At 50.2% G+C, this 23904-nt stretch overlaps 1 protein-coding gene across 1 annotated transcript; it reads right to left on the reverse strand.

Annotated features, from left to right (window-relative positions):
- Nucleotides 2044-5103, reverse strand: FGFBP1 (fibroblast growth factor binding protein 1). Its single transcript, XM_005681913.3, has 2 exons — nt 4970-5103; nt 2044-3117 (listed from the first exon to the last, which is right to left on the reverse strand). The coding sequence occupies exon 2, from the start codon at nt 3095-3097 to the stop codon at nt 2393-2395; it is 705 nt and encodes a 234-aa protein (XP_005681970.2). The 5' UTR covers nt 3098-3117; nt 4970-5103; the 3' UTR covers nt 2044-2392.

Raw genomic sequence — 23904 nt, forward strand, 5'->3', positions numbered from 1 at the left:
GCTGCCATTTTCTTTGCCAGGGGATTTTCCTAACCCAGGGATAGAACCCACGTCCCCCTGCATTGGCAGGAGGATTCTTTACTACTGAGGCACAAGGAAAACCCTACTGGAGCTCAGACAGTTGAGTAATTGGCTCAGAGACCTTGGTTGGGAGGTGTCAGAGGCACACCTCCAGCTCAGGTGCCATATTGGAAACAGCCTCCTCCCAGCTCTGCCAGCTTTGAGTTGGGTCTAGTCAGTCCTCCAATGTTTATGCCACCCAGACCAGATCAGAGCTGTTATTTAATGACCCCCTGGAAGTGTCTAATTGTCTTTTCCTATCTTAGGACTACGTAGAATTGAGTGACAGAGGGGAGCCACACTCTGTTTATACCTTCAGGGGAAAAGCTCTTCCCATGATGTGGCAAGGAGGAGTGCCTGGATACTGGTTAAGTTCTCTTGGGAGTGGGGGTCAGGATCACTGGGCAGGTCCTGGGCACTGCTCTGCAATGACATTGCAGTTTTTGATGGTTCTGAACCCACCAAGTGGGGTCCAGTCATTGGAATATAAGCACCACTAAGACAGAAATGTTTTTTCTTTCTCATTTGCAGGTATTTTTGTCCTCTAGATCCATAGTAGGAGCTCACAGCTCATCCATTAATTACAGAGTATTTTCACTGACTGTTTAAACATTCTTACCCGGCAGAGTCACTTGGCTTGATTCCTCACTGCATTTAGATCTAATCTCAAAAATCACCTCCACCAAGAGGCCTCCCTTGACTGTATCACCTACGGCTGGTTACTGTCCACTGATTTCACCCCTTTCTCCTCCTTGGCTCTTCCTCTCTGTCACTTGCACGTTTGTGCGTTTTGGGTGCTTTCCCCACTGGGAGCTCCATGGAGGCAGAGTGTTCATCGCTGGTGCACCACTGTCTCTCTAGTCGCTAGGACAGAGGCTGCAAGAGTCTGTGCTCAATGAATGGTGTTCTGGGTGAACTAGTGAATGGATGAGTGAATGAACACATGCGTATTCCATGGAAAGAACTCAGCATAGAGTCTGGGCCGTAGAGAGTGAGAGAGAACTGTTTGTGTTGATGCTGTTAAAGATGATACCCAAATGCACTCTGAGGCTGTCACACTCTGGGTGGACTGTTGACAACCCTCTGTGTAGGTCCTGGTAGGCTGGTGAGTGTGGGAGGCCCTCTTCCACCCAATTTGCCATTCCTCCCTACCACCAACTCTAAAAAGACCCCAGAGAACAGTATTTCTGCCAACTTCCGCTCCTTACTTTTTGTTCATGGTGGAATTGTGACATGACTTTGGGGCTACATCCTTCTCTCTCCCCAACTCTTGAATTCAAACCCTTTCAGATCTTTCAGACTAGCATGTAAATGGCTAACAACATCATCCCTGCATTTCACCACCATCTACCCACATGGCCTCTCCCATCTTTTAGGATCTTTCTCATCTCTTTGTTTTCATATATCTGTCAACTGCCAATCGTGCCTCCATTCTGCCCATTTCCTACCTAAAGATACTCTCCAAGTTCTAACTTCAATATCACCTCTCCTGTTAAGCTCATCCTGAGATCTCCCAGAAGTTTCTGCCTCTTCTCTCTGGGGTTCCACCCTGAGTTTCCCTCTTGCACTGGAATCTTCTTCTCAGGGCACTGTACTTATCCAGGCCCATCTCTCCAAGCTCGGGAGTCCTGTGTATGGTGAGTGGTGATGGGAGCCCTAACTTGAAGCCGTGGAGGACTTTGCTACAGCTCATAGATGTGGTTTGTTGATGTCCTGGCTTTGAATCCTGTCTGCCCTCCTCCCATCTGTGAGCCCCTGACAGGTGTCTTCATCACATGATGCTTCAGGTGAAATCAGTTCAGTAAGCATCAAATACCACAGATCAAAGCCTGAAATTGGGAAGATAGGGATTCAGGAATGGATCAGCTTTTGGGATGATCTGGGATGGCTGGTGAACAGGATACTTTTTCCACTGATATATGAGGACCTGTTTGCAAGTGCATTGGAACTAGGCAGAGAGAAATCAAACAGTGGTTGAACATATTTCTGAAAAAGGCACAGGGCTTTATTATCTTAACTGGGCAGAAAGTGCACTGCCCTGAAATCACCACTCTGACTCTTCAGTTCAAAGACTGGTCCTTACTGCTCATAGAAACAAAGCTTTGTGGGCCGTGGAAAAATACAGGACAATAGCCTCTTAAAATCACATCTAAGGAAATGAATACAAAACAAATTCCAAACACAGAGACAAAAATTGCAAAATCTGTTCAAATAGTCCATTGCATACCCATAGCACAAACGTTCATCTGACAGGGAGTTAGGAGATCTTTACAGCATATGAAAAGGCTTTGACGTGACACCTCCTAAAGGACTCTGTTCTCTTTCGACCTTGTTAGCATGAACTGCCCTGTACCATGGAGAGGAAGAATCTGCACAAAGAGCCCCAGACCTCCCCGCAGTACTCCTGGGCTGCCTTCCTTTGGTTTTCCAAGTCTTCATCCTCACACTGAGGACCTTTGGTGGTCATGGTCTGGGTCTTTTCTGGGTTGGAGGAGGTAGTCACTTCAACCGTGTCCATGGGAGAGGGCTCCATTAACTTCTGGCTGGGTTTCTTGATCCTAATCAGAGTAGAGTTCACCAGCTTGAGATTCGATTCTGGAAACTTCTTTCTGCACACCCTGGTCTTCAGGACACTCTTGGCATCACCACAGATGACCTTCTGAGAACGCAGATTCCGGCCAATTTGTTTCCAATAGACGCTGCTTTTGTGCAACTCTAGGCATGAGGTTGGATTGCCAGTGAAGAAACAGGAAAACGTGTTGTCTTGTTGGGTACACTCGACCTTCAGCACGAGGCCCTCCTCCTGCTTGGTCACTGCCCATCTGCAGTCAGCGTGGTCTGGGGTGACGAACTTGCCTTTGATCAGGTGCTTGGCTGGCTGGCTCCTCGGCTCCTTCCCGGGCTTGCCCAGAGCATGCGATTCCTCTGTGCTGGCTTTGCTGCCGTGTCTCTTCCTTCCTTCCTTTTTGGCCTCCACCAAGAGCATCAGAACAGCCAGAAGGAGGAGGGAGAGCAGGGTGAGGCCGTGGGTCCTCATGCCTTCAGCTTGGTGGGAACCTGTTTGACAAAAGGCAGGTGAGTCAGCGCTGGGCTGGAGGACCCTCCCCTCCACTTGGCACAGGTCTGCCTGCTTCAGGGTGAGATCCAAGAACCTTCTATTTCCTGGAATCAGTAGACAAGCAGCTGCTCTATTCGCATTTCTGCTTGAGCCTTGAATGCCAGAAACTTCCTGCCCTTCCCTCACTCTTCCGCACCCTCTGAACCCCGTCAGTCCTCATGCCCTCATCCCCTCACTCAGTTACTCCAGCTCCATTCAACATTCAATGCACTTTCATGGGGCACCGACTACTAGCCATGCCCTAGACTAGACGTTGAATTGATCAAGGTGAGTAAGAAAGTCTCACATCCTAAAAACTTGGAGGCAACTCTTTGGGGGAATCTAAATAGCATTGACCTGGAGTTTGTCCCAACCGTATCCCCCAACCTGATCTTGGGCAAGTCACTCTCCCCCTCTGGGTCTCAGCTCCTTTGTCTGAAAATCAAGATGTTGGGTGAGATGATTGTTGACTCTCTTTCAGCTGCAGTGGGCTGAGTTTCTATCTCACCGTTCCACATGGACTCAGGTGATCACACGAGAAAGGACATGGTAAGTGACACACAAGGTGATGTCTGACCCAAGGTTAAACATGCATGAGGCCTGGACACTCTGAGATGAGTGGTTGGTGAGCAGGGGCATTTGGGCTTCAGTAAGAGCCCAGGGAATGGCATGAAGAATGGGCAATCACACAGTTTAACTGCGCAAAGTCAACCAGGAGAACAGAGGTGAGTTTCCACCAATGCATTTAGAATGCTTGGACACTGTCCTTACCATAGAGAAAGTGCCCAGTCAATGCTTTTAAAAATAAATCATTAAAGACATAGGATGACTTTAACTGTTACACTAAACTGAATAGATTTTATCAAGTGGGTGACAAAAACCACCCCTCAAAGAGGAGAATTAGCCTTTCTATTTGACACCAACTCCGTGCTAAGCACATGACCTGTGTTTCTCTTTCACCTTGTTAATTCACACAAGAGCCCTGCCTGGCAGGTCATAATACATCACCATCAGGTAACAGGCGTGACAGTTAAGTTTCAGAGCAGCAAATAAATTGCTCAATATCCCGTAATGGGCAAGTGACACAGTTGAGACAGGCAGCCGGAACCTCTCCTGGTCCTTTATACCACCACGCCCGTCCCTGAATCCCTCTTGCTTTCACCTTACTCTGCCTTTCAGAAATTTTTAAAAAAGCGATTAGGAACAACTCACTTCGTCTGGCTTAGTTCTGATAAGATCATTCATATTGCAGGTGCTCCATTTGAAAAGAATACAGACTTTTGTTTAAGAAGAGGCTGGTTAGGAGCATGGTCTTGATCCCATTATCTACCCTGGGCATATGGCCTCTCGTTAGGACTGATAAAGGAACAGAGGGAAAGTGTCAGTCGCTCGGTCATGTCTGATCCTTTGCAACCGCATGGTTTGAAGCCCGCCAGGCTCCCCTGTTCATGGAATTCTCCAGGCATGAATACTGGAGTGGGTTGCTCTTCCCTTCTCCAGGGGATCTTCCCGACCTGGAGATAGGACCCCGGTTTCTCTTACATTGCAGGCAGATTCTTTACCATCTGAGCCTCCAGGGAAGCCCTCCCTGATACAGGGAGCCCACAGTCACAATATGTGGGCTCCCAAAATGAAGTTAGGCTGGGAGCTAGGTATGTCCGATAAAGACCTGCTCATTCTTCACGGCAGTGGGACTCAGCCCCTACTTGTCCCTGAGGAGATCCAGGTTCCAGGAACCTGAGGTCCTCAAGGGAGCTGGGGTAGGGACGGGGGGTGGCAAGGAATGACACTCTTCAGAGAGCCAGCTCTTACCTTGTTCTGAGCTTGCAGGTCCAGCGCAACCCCAGATGGGAGAGGAAGCTTGCACACTTCCCGTGGTCTCATCCACCGTGAGAGGCCGGGAAGGCCCTTTATATAAGAGCCCACACAGACAGGGTTTTTACACCTCACATACCTGTGTCACTTTATTCACACTCCTCCCAGCCACGCCCCTTCAGAGAGAGCCAGTTCCTGCAGGGAAAGTGCTTGGCATAATCCTGTCTGTGTGTAAGAGTGGGAGGCAGGGAGTGTTACATGCGTGGCATTAGACCTGGTCCTTCCAAGCCATTTTCTTACCCCCAGTGGCCAACTGAGCACAGCCTTGCAAAGACCCTCTGTGATGGGAAGAGGACCCCAGCAGCAGAATCTTGGCGGGGTAGGGGGGAAGTTATGAACACTAACTCATTCTACCCAAAGCTCTCCCTCAAATCTCATCAGAGCCCCTCCATGATATACTAACCTACATTGTTGTTGCTCAGTCACTAAGTCACGTCCGACTCTGCGACCCCACGGACTGCAGCCTGCCAGACTCCCTTGTTCTTCACTATGCCCCAGAGTTTGCTCAGATTCATGTCCATTGAGTTGGTGATGCCATCTAACAGATGCCTCTGTCGCCCCCTTCTTTTGCCTTCAATCTTTCTCAGCATCAGGCTATTTTCCAATGAGTCAGCTCTTTGCCTCAGGTGGCCAAGGTACTGGAGCTTCAGCTTCAGCATCAGTCCTTCCAATATAATTCATCCCGTTTTCCAGATGGAATTTTGGAGCTTGAAGATATTTGAGGCTGGGCCAAGATCACAGGGCTAGGAGGATGAGGAGCCCAGGGTTTAAAGCCTAGACTCTCGGGGTCCACTCTGTCCTCTTTTTACCTGACGCACTCAGTAAACACTTGGTGAATGAAGGATTGAACTGGGGACCCACCCTAGCCTTTGAATCGCCATTTTCACCTGAGGCACTTGAAGTTATTAGGTGGGCAGAGGAACCCTTGGGCCCTGAGATGCCGGTAAGGAGGAAATTCCTGACCTGGGTCTTGTTAAAAGTTTACACCTTGTGGTCACAGCTGGGGTCCTTACTCTGCTGAGCCTCCTCTAGGCAGTGCCTGGATCTAGTGGAGCCCCAGACCCAGCATTTGTCTAGCTGTGATTTTAACCTCTCTGACCCTCCCTCTGCTCAGCGACTGACAACTGACAATAGCAGCACCTCATTTAGGGTCTCGTGCTGAATTATTTGGGCTTCCCAGGTGGTGCTAGTGGTGAAGAACCTTCCTGTCAATGCAGGAGATGTAACAGATGTGGGTTCAATCCCTGGGTCAGGAACTATTCTTGTCTGGAAAACCACATGGACAGAGGAGCCCAGTGGACTAAATTTTTCAGGAAGCTGACCCATTAGCATCAAGTGAAGCAGAACAGATTTGGTTCATAAGGTGGCCTTTAGTTGTATTCTTTAAAAAACAGGTACATTTTGTTTCCTTGCTGAGAATGTAAAAAGAACTCACATCTACAATGATACTGACTTCACTACATTTTATTGTTTTACTTTTCATGATGTTTGAGCATAAGAAGTTGTTCCTCTTCTTCTTGACTCGGCTGTAAGGAAAGCAATAGCGTGAGAACTATAGGAGTAACAATGAGTAATAGACGGCAGCTGACCCTTGCCTTTGGGACAGGAACAATGAGGAGTCCTGGGAGTGATGGCAAACTGGGTAGTTCCTGACGTCCAGGTGTCAACACTCAGCTCCAGATGACAGAAAACACGTCGGCCTGAGGTCAAGATTCTCAGACCTCATGAATTTTTCCACATACACTTTTTGCTGCTGCTGCTGCTAAGTCGCATCAGTCATGTCCGACTCTGTGCGACCCCATAGACGGCAGCCCGCCAGGCTCCCCCGTCCCTGGGATTCTCCAGGCAAGAATACTAGAGTGGGTTGCCATTTCCTTCTCCAATGCATGAAAGTGAAAAGTGAAAGTGAAGTCGCTCAGTCGTGTCCGACTCTTAGCAACCCCATGGACTGTAGCCTACCAGGCTCCTCCGTCCATGGGACTTTCCAGGCAAGAGTACTGGAGTGGGGTGCCATTGCCTTCTCCACATATACTTTTTACTGGAGTGTAATTGCTTTACAATGTTGTGTTGGTTTCTGCTGTACAGCAGTGTGAATCCTATGTGTATATATATGCATATATATATATATATATATAAATGCAAACACACATACATCCCCTCCTTTAGCCTCCTTGCCACCCACTCCCATCCCACCCAGCTGGGTCCCCACAGAGCACCGAGCTGAGCTCCCGGGGCTATACAGCAGGTTCCCCCTGGCCGTCTATTTTCCACATGCTAATGCATATGTATTTCCCTGCTACTCTCTCAATTTGTCCCACCGTCGTCCTCCCTTCCTGCGTCTGCATTTCTATTTCCTGCCCTGCAAACACATTCATTGGTGCCATTCCTCTAGAGTCCACCTATGTGCATTAATACATATCTATTTTTCTCTATCTGACTTGCTTCACTCTGTATGACAGTCTCTAGGTCCATCCACGCCCCTGCAGATGACTCAGCTTCCTTCCCTTCCATGGCTGAGTAACGTTCTGTTGTATGCGTGTACCACGTCTTCTTTATCCACTCCTCTGCCTGTGGACGTTTAGGTTGCTTCCGTGTCCTGGCTACTGTAAACCACGCTGCAAGGAACACTGGGGCGCATGTGTCTTCTTGCACTATGGTTTTCTCAGGGTATCTGCCCAGTGTTGGGATTGCTGGGTCAGATGGTGACACTGTGTAGAAATAGACATCTCATGAACTTTTAAAAGATTCCTCCACATGCAAATGGGTGTATATGAAATTGGGTTGGCCTCTAACTGAGATTTTCTAGAACATTGTCCTAGTCCACAGTAAAAATACAGAAAGTTGTAACTGTGGTTGGATTCCATCCATGTTCCACCTGTTCAAGAATTGCAAAGGTCACAGACTTATGGATGTTCCTCATGAATTCCACTGAAGGAGGCTATTTCCCCAAACTCCAAGCCTCGTGTAAAATTGGCTCATCCTGAGATCCATCTCCATTGCTATGACCATCACCTCATTGAATCATGACTTGCTCAAACAGGTACTTACCTAGTGATATCTTGGAGGATTTTTGGACCCAAGCAAGACAAAGCTTCATTGTTCCACAAGGAGATGTAGACCAAGGTGGTCTCCTGCAAAACAAGAATATCATCTTATCCCCAGGTGGCAGCCAGATTCTTTCTGGAGAAAGACTATGGGTCAGAACACAAAGCAAATTTAGAAGACAACCTGTGGACTCCAGGATCTTTTCTGAGAAATGTCTCTAAGATTTGGCAGAGAACATGTAACTTACCCCCAACAACTTCCCACGGATCTTCACCCTTTCTGTCGAAGGTCCAATCCCAACTTCTGCCATGACCCTTCCTTTCTAAACAGGGGTCATGGTATTAGACAAAGCTTTGTAGCCTTTTCCCTGTTAGCTCAGCCTATTATTTAAAATTCATCTCTAGACACACACACTTTAATCTGGCCACACTAAACCACTCATCCACCATTTCCTGAATATTTGTGAGCTTGTCCGCTTCCTGCTTTTGCTCCTGCTGTTCCCTTTACTTGAGATGCCCTTCCAGTCCAGCTTTGCCAGACACACATAGGTCCTTAAGGTCCAGCTCCAATATCATCTCCTCTCTGTTGGTGTCATTGGTCCTCTGAACTTTTCCCATGCCCTCCTTTTCATGGACGTTCATGGAGAGAAATAGACCATCCCTCCCAAAGAATGTTTACAACGTGCCAGCATTGTGCTAAGGCTGTGTCCGCACATTAAGTCATAGTTCAATACACTGAGAAAATAATACCCTTGAACTACAGTGCAAGATCCAAACACCAAACCCATCAATCCTAAAGGAAATCAGTCCTAAATATTCATTGGAAGGACTGATGCTGAAGCTGAAGCTCCAATACTTTGGTCACCTGATGCAAAGAAGCCAACTCATTGGAAAAGACGCTGATGCTGGGAAAGATTGAAGGCAGGAGGAGAAGGTGACGACAGAGGATGGGATGGTGGATGGAATCATTGACTCAATGGAGATGAGTTTGAGCAAACTCTAGTAGATAGTGAAGGACAGGGAAACCTCGTGGGCTGCAGCCCATCAGGTTGCAAGGAGTCAGACACGAATGAGCAACTGAACAACAACAACAACAACACAGTCATTTCTGTCCAGGAAGCCACCTGAGATCCCACGTGACCTTTAATAGATGTGACTCCTCTGTGGATGCTGCTGCTGCTGCTGCTAAATTGCTTCAGTCATGTCTGACTCTATGCGACCCCACAGACAGCAGCCCACCAGGCTCCCCTGTCCCTGGGATTCTCCAGGCAAGAGGACTGGAGTGGGGTGCCACTGCCTTCTCCACTATTTGTGGATAGAGCTTCTTTTGGTTGCGGTGTTTCCTCTGATGTTCCTTGTTTGTGATGACCTTGACAGTTTTCAGGATTGCTCAGGTGTTTGGAGAAAGTGTCCCATTGGGGATTTGGGTTTTTTCTCATGATTAGATTGGGATTATGTCACTCTTCTCTTCAACCAAGACTGAAATGATGGACAGCAGGTTCCTTTGGGGGTTCCACAGAAAATCTGAACACAGCAGTTGAGCATATGTCTTAGGCAGTCTGGTTGCAGATAGTTTTGAGGCTCAAAGCTGATTTTACTCTCATGCATTTATTACCATATAGTTCCTTAACCTAGAGACTGGCCTCTGGTAGAGAGGTGGGGGGTGCAGTGACTAGAGATGTATTCAGCTCAGTTCAGTTCAGTTCAGTTCAGTCCCTCAGTCATATCTGACTCTGTGACCCCATGAATCGCAGCATGATTAGCAGGTGTTATTTTGTTCTGAGGTGACTCTTAACTGTGCATTGCCAGGCTAAACTTGCTACTTCAAAAATGACCTCATGTACAGTCAAAATGCTTAGTTACTTTATCAAAGCAACATTAATTTTTTGGTCAAATTCTGTGCCTCAAGGTATTCATTGTCAGAAAAATGAGGAAACTGGTCAAATAAACACCAGCTAATAGTAACTTGGCTGGCAGGTAGCATTCATCTTGGACCTGTAGAACAGCATTTGCATTCCAAACTTAAAATGCTCATTACTCATGTGATTTCAGAATTCTTGTTCAGTGTATCACATGATACAAAGTGCTAAAGTTTTACTTTAGAAAAATAAGAAAGAGGTGGTAGAGAGTTGAGGGCACAGCCTTCTGTATGGTTGCAAATGGGAAAGATATTCATGTTCATTTATCTTAAAGGAGTACGCTATGTCACACCTCATAACACTGAAGCTATTTGTTAGAAGCCATGTGCAATGCTTGGTTTTGATGCTGACCCTATCTAAAAAATGACTCATAGTTGTTGTATCAACTTAATGAAAAAACCATGAGTCATTTTAAAACTTAAACCAAATGAAATTGCTGTTTGTGGTAGGTTAAAATGATAGAGCATCAGAAATTTTAATTCAGTTCAGTTCAGTCGCTCAGTCGTGTCCGACTCTTTGCGACCCCATGAATCGCAGCATGCCAGGCCTCCCTGTCCATCACCAACTCCCGGAGTTCACTCAGACTCACGTCCATCAAGTCAGTGATGCCATCCAGCCATCTCATCCTCTGTCATCCCCTTCTCCTCCTGCCCCCAATCCCTCCCAGCATCAGAGTCTTTTCCAATGAGTCAACTATTCGCATGAGGTAGCCAAAGTACTGCAGTTTCAGCTTTAGCATCATCCCTTCCAAAGAAATCCCAGGGTTGATCTCCTTGAGAATGGACTGGTTGGATCTCCTTGCAGTCCAAGGGACTCTCAAGAGTCTTCTCCAACACCACAGTTCAAAAGCATCAATTCTTCGGCACTCAGCCTTCTTCACAGTCCAACTCTCACATCCATACATGACCACAGGAAAAACCATAGCCTTGACTAGATGGACCTTAGTTGGCAAAGTAATGTCTCTGCTTTTGAATATGCTATCTAGGTTAGTCATAATTTTTCTTCCAAGGAGTAAGCGTCTTTTAATTTCATGGCTGCAGTCACCATCTGCAGTGATTTTGGAGCCCAAAAAAATAAAGTCTGACACTGTTTCCACTGTTTCCCCATCTATTTCCCATGAAGCGATGGGACCAGATGCCATGATCTTCATTTTCTGAATGTTGAGCTTTAAACCAACTTTTTCACTCTCTTCTTTCACTTTCATCAAGAGGCTTTTTGGTTCCTCTTCACTTTCTGCCATAAGGGTGGTGTCATCTGCGTATCTGAGGTTATTGATATTTCTCCCGGCAATCTTGATTCCAGCTTGTGTTTCTTTCAGTCCAGCGTTTCTCATGATGTGCTCTGCATAGAAGTTAAATAACCAGGGTGACAATATATAGCCTTGACGTACTACTTTTCCTATTTGGAACGAGTCTGTTGTTCCATGTCCAGTTCTAACTGTTGTTTCCTGACCAGCATACAGATTTCTCAAGAGGCAGGTCAGGTGGTCTGGTATTCCCATCTCTCTCAGAATTCTCCACAGTTTCTTGTGATCCACACAGTCAAAGGCTTTGGCATAGTCAATAAAGCAGAAATGGATGTTTTTTTGGAACTCTCTTGCTTTTTCCATGATCCAGCGGACGTTGGCAATTTGATCTCTGGTTCCTCTGCCTTTTTAGATCAAACTAATAATAATAACTAGAGATTTTAGAAGACTTTTTCTCTAGTGATACAGATGTTTCAAAGCCTTATATATTCAATATCTTTTAGTGTTTTATAATGAAATTTCTCCATACAAGTTCATTGATTATCTCTAGGCTTTTTATGTCTTTTTTAAAAAAGCGAATCACTCTAAAACATCTTAATCATTCTTTAAAGATGTCTGCTTCTTTTGAATAAAATTTCCAAAGTGCACACATGGCCGTGTGCCTGTGCACATAAGCACACACACACACACGCACCTGCACACTCTCACGCAGGTGCACCACAGATGGGTACGTGCAATGTATGCACACCTGTCCCCTCCACATCTTGGGGCAGAAGGCCTTAGAGAGGCTCCCTGTGGAATTATCGGTCTCTAACCCGAGTCTCTAGCCCTCAGTCCCTTTAGTCACAAAGAGTGTCAGTCACCACCCTGGGAAACTGGAGAAGAGAGAAGACAAGCTGCCCTTTGCATGAACACTGTCAGTCAGCATGCAAGGGAGCATAAGTTTTGCTGTTTTTGTCATATGTAATTCATTGGAAGGACTGATGTTGAAGCTGCTGTTCCAATACTGTGGCCACCTGATGTGAAGAACTGACTCATTGGAAAAGCCCCTGATGCTGGGAAAGATCGAAGGCAGGAGGAGAAGGGGACAACAGAGGATGAGGTGGCTGGATGGCATCACCGACTAAATGGACGAGTTTGAGTAAACTCCAGGAGATGGTAATGGACAGGGAGGCCTGGCGTGCTGCAGTCCATGGGGATCACAAAGAGTTGGACACGATTCCCCTCACCCCTCCCGCCCCTCACCCCTGGAGTGGCTTACCATTCCCTTCTCCAGGGGATCTTCCCTACCCAGGGATCGAATTTGGCTCCGCCACATTGCAGGTAGATTCTTTACCATCGGAACCACCAGGGAAGTGCCTGCGTACAGCAATGAAGACCCAGCACAACCAAAAATATGATAAATGATAAATAAAAAGAAGTTCAGATGCAAGACATCAGGAAACAGCTCTAAAAAGGCCTGTGATGGCACCTGGGGCAAACAGTACCTGCGGCTGAAGAGCACTGCCCTCGTGCCTGCTATGAGTTGTAGAGAACACAAGGCAGGCCGGGGATGAGACGCTACTGGCTCCAGGAAGAGCAGGGCTAGCCTCTACCCAGACCACTCCGTCTGTCATCCACACACTCTTCCAGTTCATCCAGAGAGTACTCGTGAAGCGCTGCATGTTCCAGGTTCTCTCTGTCACTGAGTGAGATGCAGTCAAGAGCAACCTGACTCATCCTCAAAGAGATGGCACTAGACAGGCAGGATGAGGATGCCAGTCTCGACAATGCAGTGGTGACTGAGCTGTTGGAGGGAAAGCTGGAATGCCTAGGGTGGGGACCTCTGACCTAGCCAGAGGCAATTTCTCAAGAGCCTTTCTTGAGAGACAGCTCAACAGCTGGAGGGAAAAGAACAATATTTATTCAGTCATTACTCAGTAACCACTCTAGGCAAAGGGCAGTGTTAGTCACTGTGTGGAATGCAAGGTGAGTGTGATCTGTGCCACCTTCAAGACTCAGTTGATGGCTCACTCTCTGGTGACGCCTGTAGCAGTGACATTGCATCACATCTGAGCCTTTAAGCTTCTGGTGCTCCTCAACTGCTTATAGAAAAGGTCCACATTTCTGGGTCTGACTTGAGGTCTTTCCTGTCTTGATCCTGGCTGACCTCAAGATCATACCCACCACATTTATGCATATGCCTGGATTCCAACTTTACATCACTGACCACTCCTATCCTCCCATGTTGCACTGTTTCAGAACAAGTTGCCTCTGCCAAACTGTTTCCTTGGCTTGCAATTCCATCCACCCTTATTTATCCAGCCCATGCTCTCTCTACCTGACGCCCTGCGCTCCCGACAGAACCCCTTGTTCCTTCATCTGGGTGCTCACAGCTTCTGACAGACTTCACCATTATCTCACCTGATGTGTTGCTTGATTTCGGTTCATTCATGTCCTGGTCACCTTCATCAGCCTGAATAATGGCATCCTTAGATCAGAGCTTGAGCAGGAAGCTTAGAAAGCACTTGGCAAATGTTTATTGGATTGAATTGGATTTTGTATTTGTCAAGATTATTCTGATAGTAATAATAAAAAACTGAAAACAACTGAAATGAAACTGAGAATTAATTGGAAATTTTTTTTAAAATTATATTTTTGGTTGTGCTGGGTCTTCATTGCTGTACACAGGCAAGGGCTTTCCTGGTGGTTCAGATGGTAAAGAATCTACCTGCAATGTGGGAGACCCAAGTTCAATCCTTGGGTCGGGAAGATCCCCTGGAGAAGAGAATGGCAACCCACTCTAATATTCTTGCCTGGAGAATTCCATGGACAGAGGAGCCTGGTGGGCTACAGTCCGTGGGGTTGCAAAGAGTTGGACATGACTGAAAGACACTTTCGCTTTTCACTCAGAAGTGTACCCCTTGGATCAGCATCGGCATCATCTGAGATTTGCTGGAAACTCAAAATCGGGAGCCTCACTCAGCCCCAACTCACACCCCTGTGCTTTAACAAGACCCCGAGTGATCCTCACACGTACACTCAAGTGTGGACAGCAACAGCTTCAGCAACTACAGATTTATTCTCTCGTGTACAAGGAGCACAGCGTCAGCTGGGTGCTGCGATTTGGTTTCACCCAGGGCCTGGGTGCTTTCTGCGCTGCTTGGTTCCCTGGCTTTTGTTCTCAGGTTTGTCTCATGGCTGCAAGAGGGCGGTTCAGCCTCTGATCACAAACCTTGGAATCACGTCCGGGAACAGGAGGGGCGATTGCTCCTCACACATCCTTTCCATCAGAGAGGAAATCCTCCCCCAATTCCCAGAGGACCCTCTCCTTTTCCGTCAGGAACCAGGATCGCCTCCCATGGCTTCACCTAAGCCATCAGGGATGCGGGTGAGGAGGGACCACGGATGGCTCAGACTGAGCCGCATCCATTGCCCATGGGCTCAGAGGCGCCAACTCCCTTGAGCGGGTGGGAGAGGGGATGCCCAGACCTGGCGGGGGCTTTGGCAGCAGGTGAAGAGGGTTGAGCCAGCTGAGGGGCACCCCCAGGAGGGTCTGCTGCACGGACGACAGGAGGGTGGTCTGGAGCCGCAGTCCCCAGGCTTCTGGGCACCAGGGGCTGGTTTTGTGGAAGACAGTTTTTCCACAAGGGTGGGGAGGGGATGGCTTCAGGATGATTCAAGTGCATTACGTTTATCGTGCAAAGTGACAAGTGTGACAAAGTGAAAGTCGCTCAGTCGTGTTGACTCTTTGCGACCCCATGGACTACACAGTCCGTGGAATTCTTCAGGTCAGAATACTGGAGTGGGTTGCCTTTCCCTTCTCCTGGGAATCTTCCCAACCCAGGGATCGAACTGAGGTCTCCCACATAGCAGGCAGATTCTTTATCAGCTGAGCCACAAGGGAAGCCCATTGCACTTTACCACTATTATTATTTCATTGTGATACACAATTAAATAGTTATACACCTCACCAAAATGCAGAATCAGATAATCAGATTCTCTAAGGAGCATGCCCCCTAGATCCCTAGCAGGCGCAGCTCACAGTAGCGTTCTCGCTCCTATGAGAATCTAGTTCTGTCCTGGGTGGGACAGGAGGCGGAGCTCCGAAGGTGATGGGAGCGATGGGGAGTGCCTGTAAACACAGAGGAGGCTTCACTTGCTCCGCCACCACTCACCTCTTGTTGTGCAACCCACTTCCCAACAGGCCATGGACTGGGACCCGCCCATGGTCCAGGGGCTTGGGGACCTCTGCTCTAGATGTTGGAGCGATCCTGTTGCTTTGTCCTCTGATGTGTCAATTAAACTCTAGGCCTGGGGATCTCCTCTGTGTCTGGGAGCCTTCTTCATGGGTCTTGGATGAGCAGGATTTTCCAGGTGTATCAAGTGAGTTTTCGTTGGTTCAGAAGGACCAAGGAGAGAGGTTGGGCAGCAGAGTCCCCCAGGCATCGCCTGCCCCACAGGTCTATCCTGTGTGGACGTTGTGAGTCTTCCCCGGTGTCAAGGCCACACCCGAACCCGCCAGCATCACCATCCACGCAGCAGGGCTCCGCCTGCTCAGTCGTCTCATCACCTAGCGGTGCCTGACAGCCTTCAGGGACACAGTCCAAGGCATTTGCAATTTCTAAGTTCACCAAGGCTTCACCTGGGAATGCCCTGGGAACTGAGGAACCGGGAGGTTTACCCGAGGCCGCCAAGCCCCCAGCTGGAGGATGCAGGAGCCTCACTGGAGGGAGGGCTGTCCCGCTCCCAGAGTCAGCTTCCGTCCAACAAGCCAGGCCGCCTCCTCGACAGACCGGCCAGGCCGCAGCCCGGATGGGGCTCCCTGGGGTCGGCCGGGACCAAGGCAGCGCGTGGGCCCCTAGTGACGAAGGCGCAGCTCCTGCTGAGAAGTGCCCTTGTCTCCAGAGGCCTCCAGACAGACGGAGGACTTGGGCACGAGCGCCCTGCAGGGATTCGAGCCGCGCATGAGCCCTGGGGCCCCGTGGTCCTCCACGGTGAATTATCTGTGATGCTATCTTGGTCGGGTGATGTTTTTAATTCGCATCCTGGGAAAAGGCTGCAGCCTCGAAGCTCTCCTGTGGAATCTCAGGGAAGGCTCCACGCCCCGTGGGGTTGTTCTGGTTACAAAGCAACACTGAGCACGCTGAGCGGGTGGTGCTGAGAGCTCAGGACTGAGGCGGCTTCCGAGCTTTAGGGCTTGAGGCGTTTCTCAGGGTTGCTCAGGGCTCACTCTGCTCCGGAGCGGAGGGGGAGGCCCCATGGACGGCGTCTGAGAGGGGCGGCGGGGGCCTGGCTCCGGGCCGGCAGCAGACGGCGCGTCCTGGCGCAGCCTCGTCCGAGGGCCCTGGATCGTCTCCGAGGGCACCGGGCAGCCCCGAAGGCGGGGACCTGGGCACTGACGAGCCGGCGTCTTCAGGACTCTGCTCTGCTCTCCGGGGGCCCCGCAGGGGCGCGTCCGGGTGCTCCGGAGACGACCAGAGCGGGCAGCCGGGGGGACGCCAACTGCAGCCCTGCAGACCCCGGAGGGAGAATGGGGAGCTGGAGCCGCACAGAGGTGAGGGCCCCAGTCAGGGGTCTCCATCCCAGGTGAGGGGCCTCTGGTACCCGAGAGGGGGCCGTGGGGGCGGGATGGAGGCAGACAACAGGTCTGCTGGGAACCAGCTCTGCCCCAGCTCACTGTGTGACCGCGGACACCAACCTCCCAGCACCTCGGCCTTCAGTTCAGTTCAGTTCAGTCTCTCAGTCGACTCCGACTCTTTGCGACCCCATGAACCGCAGCAGCCAGGCCTCCCTGTCCATCACCAACTCCCGGAGTTCACCCAAACCCACGTCCATCAAGTTGATGATGCCATCCAGCCATCTCATCCTCTGGCATCCCCTTCTCCTCCTGCCCTCAATCTTTCCCAGCATCAGGGTCTTTTCCAGTGAGTCAGGTGGCCAAAGTATTTGAGTTTCTCTGCAAAAGGAGGTGGTGATGACAACCGAGCGCACCCCGGACTGGAAAAGCACTATTTGCTTCCTTTTGCCTTTTGGCAAATTGCTTGACCTCTCTGACCCCCGGTTTCTTCCTCTGCAGATACAATGATCCCCAGGACATTGAGTTGTGGGGAAAATATGATAATAGCTGATGTGTATGCATTGGGTCAGCATTCATTCTGTGGCTTGGTCTGTTTTCGGTACTTCACGTTATTCACTCGTTCACCTTCTCAATGGACCCCTGAATTAGGTACTATTATCATGTCCTTGGGCTTCCCTAGTGGCTCAGAGGTTAAAGCGTCTGCCTCCAATGCGGGAGACCCGGGTTCGATCCCTGGGTCAGGAAGATCCCCTGGAGAAGGAAATGGCAACCCACTCCGGTATTCTTGCCTGGAGAATCCCATGGACTGAGGAGCCTGGTGGGCTGCAGTCCACGGGGTCACAAAGAGTCGGACACGACTGAGTGACTTTACTTACTTACTTATCATGTCCTTGTATAGGTAGGAAAGGAGATACAGAGAAGTCATGAAACCAACCCCATGCACGTAGCCCGGTAAAACAACCTGGATGCTCACTGAGATTAGCTTGAGGGGAAAAGTGGAAGATTGATCTCTGAAATATTGGCATAGTTATTCTGAGTAATGGGGCCAGGAGCCATTTTAAGTGTCTATTTTGGGATTTTTGTCAGTTTTCGGGTTTCCTGCCGTGAAATGTGTGACTTTCACTGTAAAACACATGCACAAGAGCCTCAGCATAGGATAACATATCAGAATGGAAACCACAGTTCAGCTCTTCTCGACCCAGTACTCTGCAGGTCGCTGAGAAGAAGGGAGGGTCGTACAGTGCCATTTGTGGGAAGCATCCAGAAGAGGTGACCCCAGCAAGAGAGATGCAGATGGGGTGGAGGCTCCTGGGGGCTGGGGGAGGGGCGGAGCACCTGTTTCATGAGGTCAGGCCTGTTTCGGGGCTGAGGAAGGTGTGCTGGGACTAGACAGAGAGAGCAGTTGCCCAACACTGTGAGTGGACTAAATGCCAGGGAATTGTACACTTGACAAAGATTAATCCTATGTGATGTGAATTTGTCTCAATATTTTAAGGAGGAGAACAGACTGGAGCCTGTAGCTTATTCCTGTCCAGGGTTGGATCTACTGGAATGACCCCCCCCCCCCCCCCGGATATATATTTCCTCCCCAGGGAAGGAGCTCCAGCGGGGAAAGCCTCCTCTGCAGGTTTTGCCTGAGGCTCTGGGGAAGGCAGCCCCCTGTTGGGGCCCCAGCACCCTCGAGGGGAGCACGTATCAGGCCCCTTGGACCCCTAGGGCCTTTGCTGGATGAAGAGCTCCCCCTCCCCCGCCTCCTGCCCCCTCCTGGCTGCCTGGAAGATCCATCCTGTTACAGCCCCACCCCCGGGGCAGAGGGTGGGGGGCAGGTGGCAGGTCTGTGCTTGCTGCCCCTTCGTCAGACTTACTGTTCTTTCCCTTTGATGTGGTCGTTCAAGGTGAGTCACTTACCCCCATGCCCCCTCCATCCTTCGAGTCCGACTGGGGTCTCCCTGGGCCCCAGCTGGAAAGCTGCTGTCACAGGAAGAATGGGATGGAAGTCAGGTGGCGAAACTCGGGAGCACCACCCCAACCCCAGCCCCCAGCAATCTCACGGCCTGGAATCTTCTCCCGGTTCCTCTGCTCTGGGGAGAAGCCTGCTCCACAAACCCAGCCCTGGAGTGATCAGATCGCACCTGCCGTGTGGCCTCAGGGCCTCGGTGCAGGGACCAACCTGGTTCCCAGTTTCAACACTTCTAGGAGATGGGGTGGGTAAGAGGGCCCACGGCGGGAGAGCTCCGAGGCCCTGCAGACGCAACAGAGAGGTGGGTGGGCCTCTGTTTCCACCCTTCCCCTCCTTCCCTCTTACAAACAGCTGGCGCTCAGCAGTGGGCTCTGATTGGCTTCTTTGGAGAGACAATAAAATGTTGTGTTGGAATCTTAGCTCTGCCACTAACTGGCTAGGGATTTCTCTGCGTCCTTGAGCTTGAGTCTCCTTCCCTGTTCAAGGGGGAGGTAGAAGCAGCCCCTGCCCCCAGCCCCTAGGCCCCCCCAGGGGTGGAGAAGCTGGTGTAGCGGAAGGGGCGAAGGCCAGCAGGCCCTGCGAAGGGGCCAGGAGACCCTGAGCTCGGCGATGGGATGACGGCAGCTGGCAGAGGGGCCGCCACCAAGGCCCGCACACTGCCACTTTCACACATTTCCCCAAGCCACCTTATTTATTTTCCCAGGGTTCAGCCCCCTGGGGTTAAAGAGCTGGAACTCCTGTGAGGCTTTCGTTAGCTTTCCGATGTAAATAAGGAAACTTTCTTCCTCCTGGCCGCCCAGAATCTGATCCCTTCCCTCCCCCGGGAGGGAGGTGTCCTGCCCCATGTGGGCACCAGGGAGATCACTGGACTGGTTTCCACCGCAACCCGGAAGGAACATGTGACCATGGTTACCGTCGGGGCCTCCTCCGCTGCAGCGCAAGGGTGCAGCCTGCTCCAGGCCTGGGAAACCCCAGCGTCCCCCAGCCTCCCACGCCCCCATCTAGAGGAGCAGCTCCAGGTGGCTGGAGAAGGCTTGGCAGCTGCCGGGAGCCAGCGTGAGGAATTCCACCCGTGACAAGTTCATGCAGCAGAGCTCTGATGGCAAGGCTAATCAGACCTCAGGTTTTCCCCCTGGAATTTCCTGAGCATCCACCCCCCAAAAAATCAGAATCTGCCTGCTTTTCCACTCTTCAGACATTCTCTGGAAAAAGTCAATTCAGGGCTTTAGTCTTCTGCATTTGAAAGAGTGTTTCAATCCAAAAACCTCTCTGATGGCTTTCTAGCCTGCCTGCAGGACTCATACAGCTGCGCATTTGATTGTTTGAGGCCTCCTGACCTCAGGAGGTACAGGAAGCTTAAAACATCCTAGGAATGTAGGGGCTTCCGAGGAGTCAAAATCATTAGAATAGGACTGATTAAAAGTTTCATTTGTTGAGCCAATACTTGCTGCCAAACTTTCATATCCTTTATTTTTAGATATAGTTGGTATATAAAAAAAGAAGTAGTAGACCTGGTATTAGCAACATTAGATCTTTGAGTTAAGTACCTTCTTTGTTATAACCCACTGCACCTTTGTTCTGTAGAGATGTAACTTTAATGCTTTAAGGAGATGCAGATTAAAGAAAAACACTTCAGGGGAAACGAAATTAACATTCATTAAGGAAAAGAGCCAAAAAGTGTTAAGCCTCTTGGCCAGAAGATAATGTAAATCACTTGAGACCTTTTGTATACAAAAAGCTATACAGAAAGAGTCTGGGCTGCTAATGCTACATAATTTTGTATTACCCATTGATCTCTATGTATAATCAAAAGTGTAAAAGGCCTTGAAGGACAATAGAAGGAGAGCCAGTCGCTGGACTGGTTTCCCCCATGTCTCCTCTTTACTCTAATTTCAGGCTGAATTCCCATCTGGGGCGTGGAGGCTCACTATGTCTACTTACTTGTCCCGGCTTTTAAGATCCGTAAGAGAGAGAGCCCAAGGCAGGGCACTCTCCGATATTCAAACGGGCGCCGGCAGCCTAATGTAGATGGTGCAAACTCCTTGTCTGGAACTTTATTGGTTTTCCACGTAACCCAAGTTAATCAGCCTCTTCTCTCCACTTAATTTTCCTACTACACTATTTCTTCCTAATCTAATCTTATATTAATAAATAAATAAGTTTTTCTCACACCAGTGCCGTCCCCGCTTCGAATTCCCTGGATCCACTGGGGCTGGACCCTGGCAGGCAGCCCAAATCTCAGCCTCGGATGGATGTCAGACCCTTGTTGTCATTGTTGCTCAGTCGTGTCTGACTGCAACCCCATGGACTGTGGCCCACCAGCAGTTTCCCAGGCGGGAATATGGGAGAAAGTTGCATTGCCTACTCCAGGGGGTCTTCCTGACCCAGGGATCAAACCCATGTTTCCTACATCGGCAAGCAGATTTTTTTTACCACTGAGCCACCGGGGAAGCCTTGAGGGGGCATGGAACATCTCTGATCCTCAGCTTCCTTATTTGTAAGGTAGAGACAACACCTCTCCCTTCGTGGGGTGTGGGTTCATTTGCTCAGGCCGCTCGAGCCAAGTACCACACACAGACAGGACTGTCTGACATGAGGGACTCCATCCTTGGCTTGCAGGTGGCCATCTTTGTATCTTTGCACACCATCCTTCTATGTCTGTCTTTCTTTCCAAATGTCCCCTTTTTCTAAGAACACCAGTCAACATGAATTAGGACCCATCCTAATGACCGTACCTAAACGATTACATCTATTTAAGGACTCTGTCTCTTGGGAAGGTCACGTTGCGAGGCATTAGGGCTACGAACTTGAACATGAATTTGGGAGGATGAATCCCACCCATATCATGACAGTTGCCATGGTTGATAGGAGATAGTGGTGAGGAAAGGTTCATAAACGTGTTCTCTTTTCTCTCCTAGAGGAGGGGCACCTTTGTCCTGGGGACATTTGTCTCATCCTCTCCATGCCTGGGCAGTAGAAGCAACTCCTGTAGGATTCTTGCTGGGTAGTTCCTTACTGTATTCTAGATGATTCCACTGTACTCTATGACGGACAAGGGCCATGAGCTCAGCATGGTGTCCCGTGACCCAGAGACCTGCTTCAGCACATCCTTCCATTTTGTTTTCTCACCACAAGCTTCAGGCTTCCTTGTGTAGGAAGCTGTCTGGTGTGGTAGTCACAATCCCAGTCCCCAAGTCAGGCCCACCCGCACACCATCCCTGACCTCCACTCCTCAGCAGTGGAGCTTTGCCAAGTCTCTTCATCTTGGGAATTAAGAAAACGGACCCCATGTGTTGTGTCTGGGACATAGAATGATCTGGAATCAAAGTTCACAGTCTTGCATGTGTTCACCGTCAGTATCCATGCCCATGTTACATGGCATGTCCCTCTCGGTCTCCATCCTCCAAGGTCGTCCAGACTCTGCTCGCTCTGTGTCCTGTTTGAATCTGGGCAACTACTCTGTTCCATTTCCTTCAAGGTCCCACTTGGAAGCAGGTGACAGGTCTTCAGCTCAAGGCCTGATGGGTAAAAGAAGCCACAAGCCCGCCCTGAGACTTGCCAGTCTCTGCCCCCTCCTACCCCTCAACCCCTTTTTCCACCGTAAGCCGACCGGCCACTCCAGCCAGACACTCAGCAGCACAGGCAGAGGTTCCAGGCAAGAGGCCAGCCCCCCTCATGGTTCCTGGCTGCCCCCAACCCCAGGCTACAGAGCAGAGAGGAGAATCAAGGTGTCAAGCCAGCTCCTGCCCCAAGCAGCTCGGAGCAGGGCGACCCATGTCCAGGGGCACCAGGCGGGGCTGTGAGGAATCTGCCCACAGGAGAAGCTGTGGTCCCTGAATGACTCTCCGAGGACGAGCTCTTGTTACCGAGCGAGGGCTCCTGTGCTTGATGTACCGAAAGCCAAACTCTGACAGCGGTGTTGGCAGCAACGTCAGGGTTGACTTGCAGGACATCAACAGAGGAGAAAGGGAGACTCAGGCTCAAAAGCCCTAAACCCCGGATGGCTTCCAGGAGAGGGCTTTGGAGACAGGGTTAGGGGAGGGTCCTAGGATGCCTGACTGTGGGCCTCCTTCTGATTGGTCCGTGGGGAGGTAGCAGGGCGACGGTTCAAGAATCTTAGTCATCACCCTTCTGGTCCCATCAGCCTGGGGTCTCCAAGCTTGTGCTCAGCACAGTCACCATCCTCCACCTGGTAGGGTCTTAGGGTTTATAGAATACCTCGAGGCGTGCACCAGATTCCTCTCTGTGTCTCCAGAAGGAGTCGGGAGTCCAGTGACTACTGTTCTAATCGTTAACTGCGTGAGTCGGCTCTTTGGAACTTGAGGAAGACCTAGGGGACTCAGGCCCTTTTTCTATAAACAAGGGTTTTTGTATCCAAGAGGGCCTCCAGGGTCCTGCTTGGCCTCAATCCCTCCTTTTCTTTGACTCTCCTCAGTCCTGAGGGGGTCAGGGAAGGACAAGAAAGGGAATGAAGTCTTGGAGAGAGAAGTTAATCATAACTCCGTAAGTGAACTCAGTGTTATGGGGACTCGGTTTCATTCAGGAGAGATTAAGCTGGGCTCCAAGCCCCTGGGTGCTGGGCAGGGTCTCCCACAGCGACGCCAGTGTCAATCAGGCAGGAAGAAGAGGATTCTGGGACAGGAAGTGGAGTGGAAGGCGGGCCTTGACCTGGAGAGGAGTTGGCTGCCTGCTTCTCTGAGGGCCCCTCTGTGGGGACCAGGACCCCGGGGGCAAGGGGCTGCTCAGGAAGAGGCAGAGCCAAGTAGGGGGCAGTTGCAGCGGGCCTGGAGGGTTCTGAGAGCTGCCATGGCGGGGGCAGTTGTCAGTTACTCTAGTTAAGTCCCTCCAGGGTTCTGTGCTACTGCTGCTGCTGCTGCTAAGTCGCTTCAGTCATGTCCGACTCTGTGCAACCCCATAGATGGCAGCCTGCTATAAAATCCTGCGAAACCATCCAGCCTCGTCCATCTCAGCTGGGTTGGGGCAAACTGACAGAAGGGCCTGTGTTCAGGGTTAGGTCAGAGAGTGAGAGGAGCCGTAGGGGCGTGATGACACCAGGGAGACGCTCGCGGGAGAGGGGAGTGTCAGAGCCAAGCCTGCCACGGCCCACCCCATCCTTACGGGCAGCCTGGAGGAGCGAGGTGAG

The sequence above is a fragment of the Capra hircus genome, chromosome 6, assembly GCF_001704415.2.
Source record: "Capra hircus breed San Clemente chromosome 6, ASM170441v1, whole genome shotgun sequence".
In the NCBI taxonomy this organism is placed as follows: domain Eukaryota; kingdom Metazoa; phylum Chordata; class Mammalia; order Artiodactyla; family Bovidae; genus Capra; species Capra hircus.

What these genes read in the sequence shown, in the direction of transcription:
- FGFBP1 (XM_005681913.3), bottom strand. Translation starts at nt 3,097, where the DNA reads ATGAGGACCCACGGCCTCACCCTGCTCTCCCTCCTCCTTCTGGCTGTT.